Genomic DNA, 15,451 nt, shown 5'->3' with positions numbered 1-15,451 from the left:
AGTGAGGCTGAGCAATCACTGAAATAAGGACACACAGGAGCACTTTGGTGGTCAACTCCACCCCTCGCAGTACCTATTCAGAGTGCTTTGCCCTCATAAAACTTTGTAATTGGGAGAAATGACCAATTCCATGGCTTTCATGAAACATACAGGTCCACCAAATGTTTGCTTTGGCAGATTTTTTTTTTTTTTCCTCCCAAAGGGCAGCCCATATAGTTGTATGAGAAAAGTAGGCTTTGTACTAAGGATTTACAGTGTTTCCCCAGTGAAAATTGTAATTGACAACCACCAAGAGAAAACAATGCAAAGCAATGAGAACTCTGGTTTCTTCCAGTCTGCCAAGATTCATCTCAAAGAAGCACTGGCTTCTTAGGTTCCCTGGACTAGTGTTTAGTTTAGCCTTTATTTGGACACATGCATAAGTAGATGCTTGGATATTAGAAGTTGATCATTCGAAGCAGTAAAATCTTAAAAACCAAGATTTGTTCTTTCAAACTTCAAAGACAAGAAATTGTATTTAATTCTCATGCACAGAATATCAGATCCCTCCACATAAGAATAAGCATATTAGACAAAAATACAACCATACTTTTTGCATGTAAAGGGACCCTAAAAGAAAAAGAAAATGCATGATGAAATAGTTGCATGAGAATATTAAAGGCTCTGTTATTCAGTGGATTCATTATAGTATAAAAGTTCAAGTACCAGAGGGAGTGATTTTCATATGAATGTTGGGTGTTGCCAGTCACATAGACGAGCCTATCATCTACATAGAGAACCAAGTCACATCAAGCAAGTGAGGGAGCTGTGAGTGACAAGGTATAGAGAGGGCTGTTCAGATAAGGGACAGACATCACTGGACCCCTTTTCAAAGAAAACTTTGAAGATTTGTTAGGCTTTTTTCGTTGAACTGTCACAAGTAACAATACAATTGTAAATGAGTGGTGTTCAGTGCCACATCACTGCCATTTATACACCAGCTGCCAATGGCTGCCCATGATGAGAAATTAGCATTTAAGAGGGAGTCGAGGTTACTGGCCTGACACACAGCCCAGTGAGAATATTCTCAAAAAAAGTATGACACCCAACACAGACACATAAATCAAAACCTAAGTAAAACTCCTGTGGGGAAAGGAGAGAAGCAAAAACAAAACAAAACTCCTCCTTTCTGAATATTCCTGATTCTTCAAACACTGTCAGGTCCCCAGAGTAAAAAATAAACCAACCAACCATGTGTTTCCAGTTGTATAATATAGATTAAATGAAGTAAAACCGGAAGAGATGAAAAAATAATGCAACTCATCCCTTTCTACACAGAAAACAGAGAAAGAACCAAGCGTGGGGAGACAAGTACAGCATGAATGGGCAGGAGTCAGGAGGCCCAGATCACCAGCAGTCTTGAGTCCACCGTGAGACTTCACCTCCACGTCTCTGGGTTCTCCTCTGTACAGGAAAGGACTCATCTGGATCAGCACATCTGAAACTGCTCTCAGAGCCCACAGGTTTCATGGAGATGCCTCTGAGGCAGCCACAGTGACACCAAACGACAGGAAACCAGGCCTCATGCTTTCTCTTACTCAAAACACTTCAGAGTCGATCTTTATTATACATGGCATTCTGAGTAAAGCCTTCTGTTAAAGGGTCCTATTACCAAGATAATTTATAGCTATGTTAACAAAACCACCTTCCAAGTCCGAGTCCAGATTGACCAAGAGTAAATGTTAACATAGCTATGAACTGTCTTGGTAATTAAAAAAAAAATTAGACCAATACACCTGGTGGGCTTTCTTATCTTTTTGATTATGTGATTTCTATGTACCTCTTTTGAACATGATTATTAGAATTAACTCTTGATTGGCTGATAATATTGATCCTCAAATCTGTATATTAGGTCTCTTATGCCTACTTAAAAGTTAAGGAAACTGAATCTCAGTTAACACAAGTACCCCAAAATGACACAACTCAGTAGTTGACAAGATTTAAACCTAGGAATCGTTGATATTAAAACCATTAAACTCAATTCTGTCTTTATAGTTCATAAATAAACTTCACTGCAAAAACACTTTTACTTCATCACTATTACAATTCTTTCTCCATTCTTTCTTTACTTTATTCCCTAAGAGTAAACACTTACCCTGGTGAGAAGAAATGAATAGCCACAAGTTCTGCCCAACAAGCAAATCTGTTGGGTACAGGAAAGCCCAAAATGTTCACAAAGCCTCCAGGGCAATAATGATTGTTAAGAACTTTTAAGGCAAACAAAACTCCTAAAAGAAAATAGAGAACACAAAGATATCAACAATTTAAACGTGGAATGAACATTTACAAAGAAAATTAATTAAATGTGACAATGATTATTCAGTACATCTAACTTCATGCTCTTGAAACATAACCTTCTACTCCTTATAACCCAGCTTTTGTTAAAAAGACAATGTTCAAGGCAGGCACCCCTTTGATGGGCCTTTAGTGTGCTACTAAGTACATAATACATAAAATGAGAATAAGACACCAGAAATGGTATGAAATGCCACTGAATTGTACACTGTAATACAGATAATTTTATACTATCTGAATTTTAACTCAATAGAAAGATTACTAGTAATGTGCATTTTTCCTAATCTCTATGAAAAGACATGTTGACAGCACAGTATATTTTCTTTCTTCTCCCAGTTAGATAAATAAGGATACATTTTAGAAGGAAGGGGGAAGGATGGCAGGGAAAGTACAAGGAAGCATTAGATTTCCTTGTTTGATGATTTCTTTCCTTCCCTTCACATGCTAATATTTAAAACACCTACTGTGAGTCCTGAAGGAAATTTCAGTTTCACGAAATACCTGCAATGAGGAGGAAAGACAAAGGCCACATGGCTGAAGTCATGCAAGCTGATTTCAAACACTTACTGTGTAGCCTTGAGCTAGTTATCTCAATTTTCAGGGTCTTAGCTTTCTCAACTACAGTATCAAGAAGATGCCACCTCCCTAATGGATCTTCTGTGTGAATTAAAGAGGACAGATTATGTAGAGTGACTATCATGGCTCCTAAAACATGGTGTGCATGTCATGTAAGGGTGTGGCACACTTATTTTAATGAAATTGAGAGGCACATGCACAACAGATCTCCTGGTGGCCTAGGACTGTTAATGATCCTCCTTTCTTGCTTGCAGCTCTCCAAAATAACTGGAATGTGCTAAATGAAACCTCCTGAGATAAAGGGGAACCCTTTATCTATCTCAGAATGTCCTTCAAAGCTTTGCTCAGTAACTCATGGTTGTCAGGTATATAACCCATCTGAGGTACAAGAGGAGCACATACAATCAAGACTCTGCCCTGGGCAGTTTTCTGAGCCTTGGAGAACCAGCTCACAATGAATCCCAGGCTTCTGTTGTCCCTCGCTGCCCATCTGTAAGTAATACATTTGCTTCATGCAGTCTGTTGCATATGGGTGTGTTCTGCCTCACCAGACTCAGCCAAGGTGGTAACCAGTGCACAGTGAACCTGCTTCACAGGCACACTCATCTTTATTTTTTTGCGGTGCTGGGGATTGAACCCAGGGCCTTCTGTATGTGAGCTATATCCCCAGCCCTCATCTTTTTTTGGGATCTCCCTATCACAAATGTATCTGTGGGTCCTTCTGTGGCTCTGCCATGATGGGGCAAGTGCATGTTCCAGCACTACAGCTCCTACAAAACCACCTTCCAGCAAGTCCTGGTCCGAACTGACCAAGAGTACATGATGCAACATGTTACGGTTACAGCAAAAATAATGTCCCTCCTGTGCTCCAATCAGCCTGCTCTTCAAGATGCAGGCATAGCAACCCTTATAACCTTCATTGTCTTCATGCCTACTACCTCAGAAATTTGTCTGCCTTACCTGAGAAACCCACAGCACAGCTTCTTCTGTAGTCAGGCTCATCCATAAATTCAGCAGAAGCAAATTGCAAGAGCAAATATACCACCCCAGTGAGTAGAGAGAAGGTAGTGATGATATAGGCAAACCATCTACTTCCCAGTCTTCTCTCCAGTTTTACTCCTTTCCAGAGCATGGACGCCATATTGAAATACAAATGCCAATCATCAGCATGGTGGAAGGGAGAAAGCAGTAAACGTTGCCAGTCTTTTTGCTGGTAACACTTCTCCACGCTAAGGCAGGAATTATACAGTGGCTTCATAGGATTCAAGAAGAACCAGATGTTGAGAACCAAAGTTGCTAGAGTGACAGGTGGAATATTGTTGATCCCAACTTGGAAGATTTGAGAAAGGAGCAAAATGAGCCCCATATTAGACCCTCTTGATCTTCGCTGCATGGTTATATATCAGGAAAACAGCCCAGTGATGAGGAAATATGGTCAGATTTTAGGAAAATGGGGAGGTGTACAGACAGCTGAACCTAAAACATAATACATGTGAAAATTCATCAATTAAGAATGGGTACATTGATAAGACATTCTCTTAAAGCTCACATTGGGTATATCCTACCTCCTATTCTAACAGAAATACTGTGTTTCCCAGAGCTGACTGACTTCCTTCATTTTGCCTCCTACCATAGAAATGTTATCCCAGATTCCAATGGACTAGTTAATGGACAGGTATGCTTTTCTGACAAACAAACCACGAAATTATCACTTGTCTTCCTTGTTAAGAAAAAAACAACTTGTAACCTAATGAAAAGCCTATTAAGATAATAAATAAAATATTAAATAATATTTTACTAAGAATCCTGGGCCAGGAAGTTTTACCCTTCCCTTTTTTTTTTTTTTTTTTTTTAAGAAATACTCAAGATGTCAACAAGCAGGTTTTAAGATTCAAGCATACATTATGTTCTATCCTGCCAGATATCAACTTCTTAAATATTTTATTTTCACACAAAAAATTGAATTTTTAAGTTATCTACTATATGCCAAATCCTTGAATGAAACAGTTCTCGTCTTTAAGGAACTTGCTTTCCACTAAAAGGTAAACTAACAATCGCCACACATGCTCTAAGCACAAAGAGAGACGGAGCTCAGGGCCCAGGTACAACCCAATTCTGACCAAGGTGGTGACAGGACTACACACTCTTAAAGGGTGAACTGGAGCTAGCAATAGGAGTTCCATGGTTCAACAGACTCTTCCCACCCTCTGAGCTGGGGCTGGCACGGTGACACGTTTTGCTGACAGAAAGTTTTCCCCGTAGGGGAGTTGGAGTGGAGGAATACTACGTGAACTCTGAGGCTAGATCTCAAGAGGCTCTGTAGGCTTTTCTTTCTTGAACCTTTTTCAAGCATGTGAACAAGGGTGGGCAGGTTGGCTAAATGATGAAAGAAAGACATGTTCCAGTCACCTAATGGTCCTGGCCACTGGGCACCTAAACTCCACTAACAAAGCTGTCCAGCTGACCACAGATGCATAAGTAACTCCAGTGGAGTCCAACCTATTTGTTGACCCACTGAACAGTGAAATAAATAAGTGGTACTCACTTTACGTCAAGTTTTGGAATGATCGGTTTTGCAGCAATTACTAACTAATACAGAATATTTACTTTGAAGAAGGTTCACGAGAAGCTAGTAACAAGAAAGGGAGAGACAGACTAAAGGTGCAAGAGATAGATAAAGAGAAACAAATCAAATTAAAAGGGAAGGGCCTTTTCCTCTTAATGGAAAGATAAAGGTCAGGTGTAGATATCAACAGCAGAATAGGGGAAAGGATGTTGAAAGCTTCTCATTTACTGATCTGTGCTTTCTTATGGAGATTTCTTGGCCCCAACCCCAAGGAACTCACTCTAACACCCTAAGGATTCTAACTTAGCACAGTGAATAATAAGTGGGTTTTAGAGTAATAAAGGGCAAGATTCTCCCACTTAATAGTTCTCTGACCTAGAAGTCACTTAAACTTTCCGAACTTTAATTTCTCCACTTCAGGAATAATACCTCCTCCTCCCAGGATTACTGCAACATACTCCAAAGTGCTAAATAAATAATAGCTATTATCTTTGCTTTTATAAAGTGTACCACTTATGTGAAAATTAGTTCCCTTGCAAACGGCAGAATTTTAATAAGGCTCAAATGTGGATTTTTATCAGCATCACACCCAAAGTAATGACCCCTAAAAAACTGCATACAAAAGTGTGTATGTGTGCATGTGTATATACACACCCATTACTATGACACACAAGTTTCTTTACTGCCATGGGCTTGTTATTATATTAGCTCTGTAGCATTCTCATAAATTAGAGAAATTTAATGAATTTTCAACTGAGAAGCTCCTAAATAATATCAGAGAAATGGACTTTTTTCACATTGGGACTCAGGTCAACATTTAATTCTCTAGCTACTGACTCCTATGCAATCCCCCTAAATAATTTCACATGTCATACACACACACACACACACACACCTTATATATGTAAAACACATATATTTGAATATATCATTATTTATAAAGGAGTAATGAAAAAACAGGGCCATGATCATTAAATAACCAGCTTACAAGAAATCACAAAATAGCTGTGCACAGTAGCATAAGCCTATGATCTGAAAGATTCAGGAGGCTGAGGTAGGAGGATCACAAGTTTGAGGACAGCCTTGGCAGCTCGGTGAGACCCTGTTTCAAAATACATAAAAATGGCTAATATGTGGCTCAGTGCTAGAGTGCCTGAGTTCAATTCCCACTACAGAAAAAGAGAGAAAGAAATCACAAAATAAACCTTTCAACATTGGCACAAACAGGCTCCTATGGGTGCTGAGCTATTTATAACATAAAATCAAAACTAATTATATCTTTGCTTAATAAAAAGCTTCCCTTCCACCCACACCTAGGGCAGACAATGGAAGCATGTAAATAATCACAGGTTGAGGTGTGCAGATCCCAAGTTCCAGGCCAGTCTGAAGAACTTAGTGAGGCTCTGCCTCACAATGAAAAATTAAAAGGGCTGGGAATGTAGCTCAGGGGTTGAGTGTCTCCAGGTTCAGTTCCTAAAAACCAGAAACACACACACACACACACACACACACACACACAAAAAAAAAAAAAAAAAAAAAAAAAAAAAAACCAGACCATAGATAGGTAAGTCCCCCTTAATTTGAATCATGGTATTGAAGGGCATAAACAAAGGATGGAACTTCCCCAGTCCTTCCTCCGCTGTGCACCCAGGCCCACATCACTTTCCTTACTTCTGGCCACAACCAGTCTCCTTCCATGTGCATCCCACTCACCTCCCAGCTCATTCCTTGCAAGCTGACTGCCCCTGCTCCACTGGACACCTCGCTGTCTGCTGCAGCCTCTCTCCTTCCAATCCACCTTTCCCTGTTGTTCACTTTTTCTCTATCCCCTTTCACCTGCACTCTGTGGACTTTCACTCTCAGGGTTTCTCTTATTATTTTTATTATATGATTCCCAGTTTTATATTTTTCAGACTTGATTTCTCTGCAGATTTCAGGAACTTAATCTTACAGGAAGACTATAGTCTGCCTGATGTCTTGGTTTCTGAAAAGTGAATTATCCTTTCCCACAGAATGATGATTCAGCCCTTCTTTCTTTTACTCCTCTATATAATTAAGTATTATCAAGTGCTAAATGCATGCCAGTCCCTATATCAGGCATTGGAGGTACAACAAAGAACAAAATATTTAAAATCCCAGCCCTTGAATGACAATTTGTATGTGTTAAGAAAATTAAAAAAAAAAAAAAACAAAAAAAAAAAAACACTGGTTGCAGTAAGTCAAAAGACAAATCATATTATGTATTCTGAATCTTCAGCAATTGCATGCAAAAACAGATATAACCATAGTAAAAGTCAGAAAAACATAGTATCTTTTAGGCTGCATTTTCACAAAGGCCACTAGAGTAGTGAATAGGTAGAATGTAAGATTTGAGTATTTTAAGTAGTAAAGATAAATCAGTCCTATTTCACAAGTCAATAGGACAGTTTCCTGTTTGATGACACATTAGTCATCCTGTCACTGGATATTTAGAGAATCTGACTGGTCAATGTGAAGATTCAATCTGTAACCTGACCTTGTGGGCAAGACAGGCATAATCCTAGAACACCATGGAAAACACCACAAAAAGTGAGCACTGACTACATAACAAATATTGTTAATGTCCTACTCATCAAATTCACAGAAATGTTTTGAGTGCTGTGTTGTACTCACACAGACCACAAAGGAATAATAAGTGATAGCCACATATCTAGGCACTGGAAACCTATGCCATCTATTTGGTTTTGGAAGCAACTTGTACCACACACAGCTCAAGGACCAGCAGGCTAGGCACAGCACTCCCTGCATCCCCACACACATTCCCTACCCCAGACTCAATATGCCCCAAAATGGGCACTGGACCACACCCTTTCCAAATCTGCTTCTCCTCTCATTCCCCACCTCACGACAAGAAATCTCCACTTATCAAGTTATTCACATCAGAGATGTGGAAATTGTCCTTGCAAGTCCTTCACCCTCATCACTTTCCTATCTCTAAATTCCATCCATCAAGCTTTGTTAATTCTCTGGATCAATTAAACACCTTGACCCTGCAATTCAGTATAGTATACTAGTAAATGCTGCTGTATATGAGTCTATACTCATACTCTGCTCTACTAGTATATGAGTATATGAGTATATACTAGTCACAAAATGAGGTATCAGAAGGATGTGGTGGCACATGCCCGTAATCCCAGCGGCTCAAGAAGCTGAAACAATGGATCACAAGTTCAAAGCCAGCCTCAGCAACTTAGTGAGGCCCTAAGCAACTCGGTGAGACCTGTCTCTAAATAAAATATAGCAAAGAGCTAGGGATGTGGCTCAATAGTTAAGCATCCCTGGCTTCAATCCCTGGTACCAAAAAATAAAAAATAAAAATAAATGTATCATGTGGCCATGCTCTGAAGAAAAAAAATACCCCTTTCTGGTATTGTAGAGTCTACCCATAAACCAACTATTAGTTATTGGGAAACTGTTGGTAGTTGTTTCTGCCTAAACATTGCAAAATATCTTGCAACATGCACTTCAGTCTTGTTCTTCACTCCAATTCATGGCTGCATATAAACATATTCAGACACTCCTTGTTTTTTCTAGCATACTCAGGTTAATCAGAATAATCCCAATTTCTGTTTCCTGTCACCTCTTGGCATGCATACCCAAAACATCAAGTCCAATTGGAACAAATGTGAAACAAAGCACAGAAACAAGACAGGAGTTCATCATGATGTGTTAGATTTTTATTTGGCCTAATTTATGTGGTACGATATTTTTAGAACATTTCCATTTTACTATATACATCAGAAAAATCTCCTCTTAACTAATATAATGTGTTCTTTTACTGCTTATATCAGAATTATTTCCTTTTAACTGATAAGATGTTTTGACTATTGGTTTCAGTATGTGTTAGTACAAATATCCAGGACAAATTCTTCAATCTAATACACCTAATACATCAGATACAAATTGTTCATTTGATCAAATTCTTCCAAACAATTTTTTATCAATCTGCTTCTTTTTCTAGTTGTAGACTACTAGTAACTGTAATCTAAGCCACCAGCATAAATTTTCTGATTACAACAAATGCTCTAACTGGATTCTCTGCTTCTCCTCTAACACTGGAACATTTACCACTGATGCTAAGTACCCTTGCATAAAACTGATGTGAACTTCCCTGTAGTGAGCTTTCAATGGTTTATCAATACCTTGAGAATAAAGTTCAAACTCTTTAACTATACACTCATGAACACCAGTGCCTGGCCCACCTCTGGTCTTGTTTCATGATAGCATCTACCTCAGACAATACTCCAGGCACATGGGTGATCCCAGGTTGGAGAACTTTCATGAATGCAGCATATATGGCAGAGGGCAAGAATTGCCTTATTCAATCTGATTACCATAGTTACCGGGAGCAACCACATGATCAACACAAATACACAGTGACTGGCATATGATCCATGCTTAAAAAGTACTTCCCAAATGACTCATGATTAGTATTTTTAATGTGTCTACATCTTATGATAAATGAAACTAATTAATAACTGAATACCAGTATGTTCACATTTAAGTATTTTTCCTGCAATTTTAACAAGCTTTCCCATAGTACTATACATTCCACTTAGCATATACTATTCCACTTAGCAGTTTTAGTTTCAGAACAGTTTATAACAGTGTTTGAGCTATCTCTAAACACTGATTCATTTAAAATGTACTGATAAGTTGCTTTGCTAGAACTATTTGACAAACAAAATAGCATTTTCATTATGTAGTAATACACACTAGACAGCACTATATCAAGCTTGTGGCAGGGAGAAATTAAAGATTTCTTGAAATATTGATAGGAAAATTAACCATATTTACTTATAATGAGAAATTAAAAATTAAACAGGTATGTAATAAGGAAAACTAAGCAGCTAGAACAAACAAAAGAAACTGAATTCATAACTTGGGAAACCAATGTGTCTCAAGGGGGAAAAAAAGGAATAAAAAGGGAAAAGGAACTAATTACAGTGGTTTTCAATTCTACTTACGAAGCAGAAAATATTTCATCATTATCACTTATCAAGGCAATACATATCTCAAATTTTCAGATTTAAATGTTCAATAAGAATTGAGACTATTAAATTGCAAGAATATACACCATCTATAAATTCTATTCCTGATTTGGTGTCTGATACTAACCAAATTAATTTTATAAGAAAGAGAGAGACCACAGAATCTTAATGAGAGTAATCAAATGCTGTTCAAAGACTAAGACTTCTATAGTACTACTATAAACACAAACAAATCCTATTCACTGAAATTATCTTAAATTTTATTGGTTTTTCTTTAAAACTTAAGAAAAGGTGGATTGCTACATATCTCAGAAAGATTAATGCCATGACTTGACTAATATTTTCATACCTTTGGAAAATTTAAATTTCATGTATTTTAAGTATACACTCTAAAAACCATAGGGGGACTACAGTTTTCTGGAAAAGTTCATCTTTTAGGGATTGTTTTTCAAATCTTTACTAAATTTTTGCTTTGAATTTCAAAGAAAATTGGGAAAACTTAAGTTTGTTCAAGTTATTTGGCAAGTACCTGTCAAGGGACTACTATGACTCAGGTTCAGTACTTTTCTGATATCTGACTTTCCAGATGCTTAAGCTTTGATTTTTAAAAATGGAGATAAACACTCTCTTAAAGAATACAACCCAGTGGTTCTTAGTATGTTCACAAGGTTGTGCAACCATGACAGTACTAATTCCAGAACTTTCATAACCTCAAAAAGAATCCCAAACCCATTAGTAGTCACTCTGCCCTTCCATCCCTTAGCCCCTGAAAACTATCAATCTGGTTCCCATCTCTATGGATCTGCCTTTTCTGGACATTTCATACAAATGAAATCATAGAACACATATCTTCTTGTGTCTGGCTTCTTTTCCTTAGCATAATGTTTCAAAGTTCATCCACGCATGCAGTAACAAATATTAATTAGTATTTCATCTTTTTATAGTCAAGCAATATTTCATTGCATATATATATCATATTTATCTATTCATTACCTGATGAGAATTTCAGTTGTTTCCATTTTTGACTATAATAAATAATGCTCCTACAAACATTCATGTATATGAACATGTTTTCAGATCTCTTGGGTGTATACTTACTAGTGGAATTACTGGGTCATGAGGCAACTCTATATTTAACTTTCCGAGGTACAAAGAAATTGTTTTCCAATTTTTGTGCCATTTTACTTTCCTTCTGGCAGTGTATAAGGGCTCTGATTTCACACATTGTCAACAATACTTGTTTTTTTTTATCCATCTTTTTGATTATAGCCATCCTAATAAGTATGAAGTAATATTAATTTGCATTTCCCTAATGGCTAATAATACTGAGAAAGTGCTTAAATATGCATTGCTTCAAATACAATATAAATACAAACATGTTCATAGGCACACAGATAAGAGTAGGTATGCTCACCCACCTCTCCCCCTCTCTCCCTCTGGCACTCTCCTCTGTCTGTTGGTCTATCTGACTCTAACAAAATTTTTAACAAGCTCAAATCAAAAGAAAGCTTTAGAAAGGTGAAACCACAAAGAAACTGACTAAGCTGTAGCACTACCACTCCCCTGTGAAGATGTGAATGCACTTCAATAACATGCATGACATAGGTCAAAGCATTCGACTACAAATACTGTAAAATCATTTTGAAAGAAACAGGGTTAGTGTGTTTTAGTGCTCTAAACAATGCAAAAATGCTATGGAAATGGCAAATATTTACACTAAACAAAAACTTACTCTGCTTTTTGAATTGCAAGAACTAAACAACAAATTAGTGCTTAACAAACAGCACATTAACTCAGACAAAACATATACAAAACACTGCACAGTTTTATTCCATTTTAGAATATGTTCTCTATTTGTTAATATAGAACCATTGAATGAGAACTTGTGGTTCAGTAGAGTAATAAAATCCTTTGTTCTTCAATAAAACTTAGTATTTTATTTTTCCTAAAAGGTATTAACTTTCTTAAGTTCCAAAATATTCCAATCACAAAATGCAGAATTTCAAGATATTTTTGAAAATAAAAAAATGGTATAGCATAAAATACATTTACATTTAGTGAAAAACAAGAATTCATTAACTGAATACTTGCAAAGAAATCTGTTTTCTCTTTTTAAATACATAAATGGATTCCAAAAAGCATTGCTATATGCAAAGCAGTTTTATGAGTAACATGTAAATCATACTTTTAAGAATTAATATTTAAATATTAAATATTACAGCAGATGGTGTAGTTTCACATCATTACACCATGTTCAATTTACCAGAATGCATCACCTACCTAAGTTGCTTAGTAAATAAGGAGTCCTGGGGGTACAATGTGGAATATTTGTGAGCTAGCATAATGGTTTGATGACAAGTTGCACATAAATGACAATATTTTCAGGCCATCTAAATCTGTTAAGTGGCTTCATGAGCTACATGATAAGATCAAAGGGTATCAGAGTAAGGCTGTTTTCTTATTTTACATTAAAAGTACAGATACAAAAGAATGAAGATAACCAAATGGATAAAAACTGACTTCATGAATTAGAAATGAAAACTGGAATCAAATTATATAAAGGTAATGGGAATCTAGTCTTTATGAATATTGTGACACTTTCAGTAATTACATTCCAGTTATCTAATCATGGAAATATCTACAAGTTGAACTCTGTTCCACAAGAAATTGGGAATTAAGAGCCTTTTCTTCTTTTGAAGGCTGCTGAGATCTTTATTACAATGTATCTCCAAACTCATATACTTCATCATTATAACCACATTAAGTAACTCTCACCCACTTGACATACCCATTAGACTATCACTCTAATGCCAATGGCTAAATCTTAAGTGATATTAAGTGAGCAGATTAACGTCTTTAAGACACAATAGTTCCTCTTTTGTCCTGCATGCACCATCTTCCAAAGTGAATACAAATACAAAATTTTCCATCCCTTAGTGGGCAAAGTTCAATTGTCTTTCATAAGACCCTGACATAAGTATCAGTGCCACACAGGTGGAAGGCATATATAGGCACAATACAGGAACTCCAGAGAGTAGAATTTGAGACAACTAAATGGACATAAGAATAATGTTTTAGACAAGTAACCATTAATAACCTCATGTGTTATACAGCAACAGACCCCACAACAAGTCAAGCCTTTAGCACCTTACATTCTTTCCCAGTCTACTTAACATAATTCCTGACTCAATTTGCTTAAAATCTAATTTCATCATCTTACCTTTCCCCTGAAAAAATGCATTAAGTGCTTTTCTATGCTTCATCGTCAAATGAATCAATATAACATCATGGTTAACAGAAAGGATTCTGGAGATAAATGGCCCAGATATAAATCCTGGCTTAATTGCTTATAAGATGTGTATATATATATATATATAGAGAGAGAGAGAGAGAGAATTTTAGTGTGTATGTATATATATATATATTAGTGTGTATATATATATATATATACACTACAAATATATATATGTATATGTAGTATATATGTACATTTATATATATACACATACATATACATGTATATGTATACATATATATGTGTGTATATATATATATATATGTAGTATTTTAGTAAGTTCCTAACCTATACATGAATTTCCCTGTTCATAAAACAGACACTAAAAGGTAAGACTGCTTCATATATCTGATGATTAATACAGGTAAAAATATCTAGAACAATGACTAAAACATAAGAACTATATAAATACCAGTTGATATTAAATCTTCTCATTGTCTGATCAATTTCAAGCTCTTTGGTCCAGAAATTGAAAGGTCTTGCAACAGTTACACTCCTTCCAATAATAAACATTTATGTATTACAGTTTAAAAGTAGTTATGTATAATTTGCTTCACTTTACTTAATTCTCAGGATCCTGTGAAGACAATATTACACCTTATGTACTAGCTGGTCGACCCAGCACTTTCCAAGAAAGTCATCTGTCCTGCTACCCACTCTGAAGCATGCTCTACAGAGTTGCCCATATGAGAAGCAACTCAACAGAGTTCTACTCTTTGGGGTGTTGAAATGTCAGATCTCAGCTTTCTCTGTCCAAGGTGTTTAGTAAGTAAGCAAGGCCATCTCCATAGATGGGCAATCATATGGGCTCTCCAACCACCAGAGGTCACCTAAGTAAATTTCACAAACATACCACAGTTTATATTTTAAGTTTATATTTCATATTCGCCACTCTGAAAATAAGTTCTAATTTAGTGAAAATCTCAGTGGTTCTGGTGCGAAACTGAGACAGAAATTCCATCTTTTATATAGAGATAAGAATTCAAGATGACAATGCCCATTAACTGGGCTTTTAGAATCCAATTCTCCCTACCTGGCAGTGTTGCTTATCTGTCAAGCCCTTAAACTCTCTGCCTCTCACAACTGCAACTATGACTGCTACTATCTATGTGAAAGACCCAGGAGCCTGGCCCTCTTACCACTCAAGAAAGGCAAATTCCACATTCTCCACTTCTATGGCATGTAAAAAATGCTTCAAATGCCTATAAGTAGTTAAACAAAAATCTTTTGAAATCCTAGGTTATGATCTAGAGGGAGAAAAGGAAATATAGTTCAATGTTCTATTTCACATCCAATATTTTTTAACTTAAGTCACTAGATTAAAGACTCTTATAAAAATATGTCGGCTATTTTTCTTTCACACAATGCTTCTTGGAGAATAAGATGAAGTTTGAGAGAATATTTTTTAATTCTAAAGGGAACTAAAATAATTACTTCATTTTAGTTCAACTTTTATTTATAATAAAACATAAAATTTCATTAGAACAATGAACAAGAAAAAAGTGATCAAAAGTGTGAAGATTTTGATATTTACCATTTAAAAAGCAAATGATTTCCTTTTATGAAAAATCAGATCTTACCAAAAGAAACAAAGTAGAACAATAAATTTTAAGTTAGATATTGCCTTTGGCAAATGCCTCAGTTCAGGCT

At 36.4% G+C, this 15,451-nt stretch overlaps 1 protein-coding gene across 5 annotated transcripts in view; it reads right to left on the bottom strand.

The window, feature by feature from the left end:
• Positions 1–15,451, bottom strand: part of Rhbdd1 (rhomboid domain containing 1) — a 127,726-nt gene that overhangs the window by 99,050 nt on the left and 13,225 nt on the right. For 4 of the 5 annotated variants that reach the window (XM_047547003.1, XM_047547001.1, XM_047547002.1 and 1 more), the window contains 2 exons: positions 3,871–4,386; positions 2,135–2,267 (listed from right to left, as the gene is read on the bottom strand). In XM_047547003.1, the coding sequence (XP_047402959.1) occupies positions 2,135–2,267; positions 3,871–4,303 (566 nt within the window). In that variant the 5' untranslated portion in view covers positions 4,304–4,386. Of the gene's footprint in view, positions 1–2,134; positions 2,268–3,870; positions 4,387–14,940; positions 14,960–15,451 lie in introns of those variants that run through there. The other variant, XM_047547004.1, reaches the window with a different exon arrangement.

This window comes from Sciurus carolinensis, chromosome 3 (assembly GCF_902686445.1).
Source record: "Sciurus carolinensis chromosome 3, mSciCar1.2, whole genome shotgun sequence".
Lineage (NCBI taxonomy): Eukaryota > Metazoa > Chordata > Mammalia > Rodentia > Sciuridae > Sciurus > Sciurus carolinensis.
This window is presented reverse-complemented; position numbering and strand designations above follow the sequence as displayed.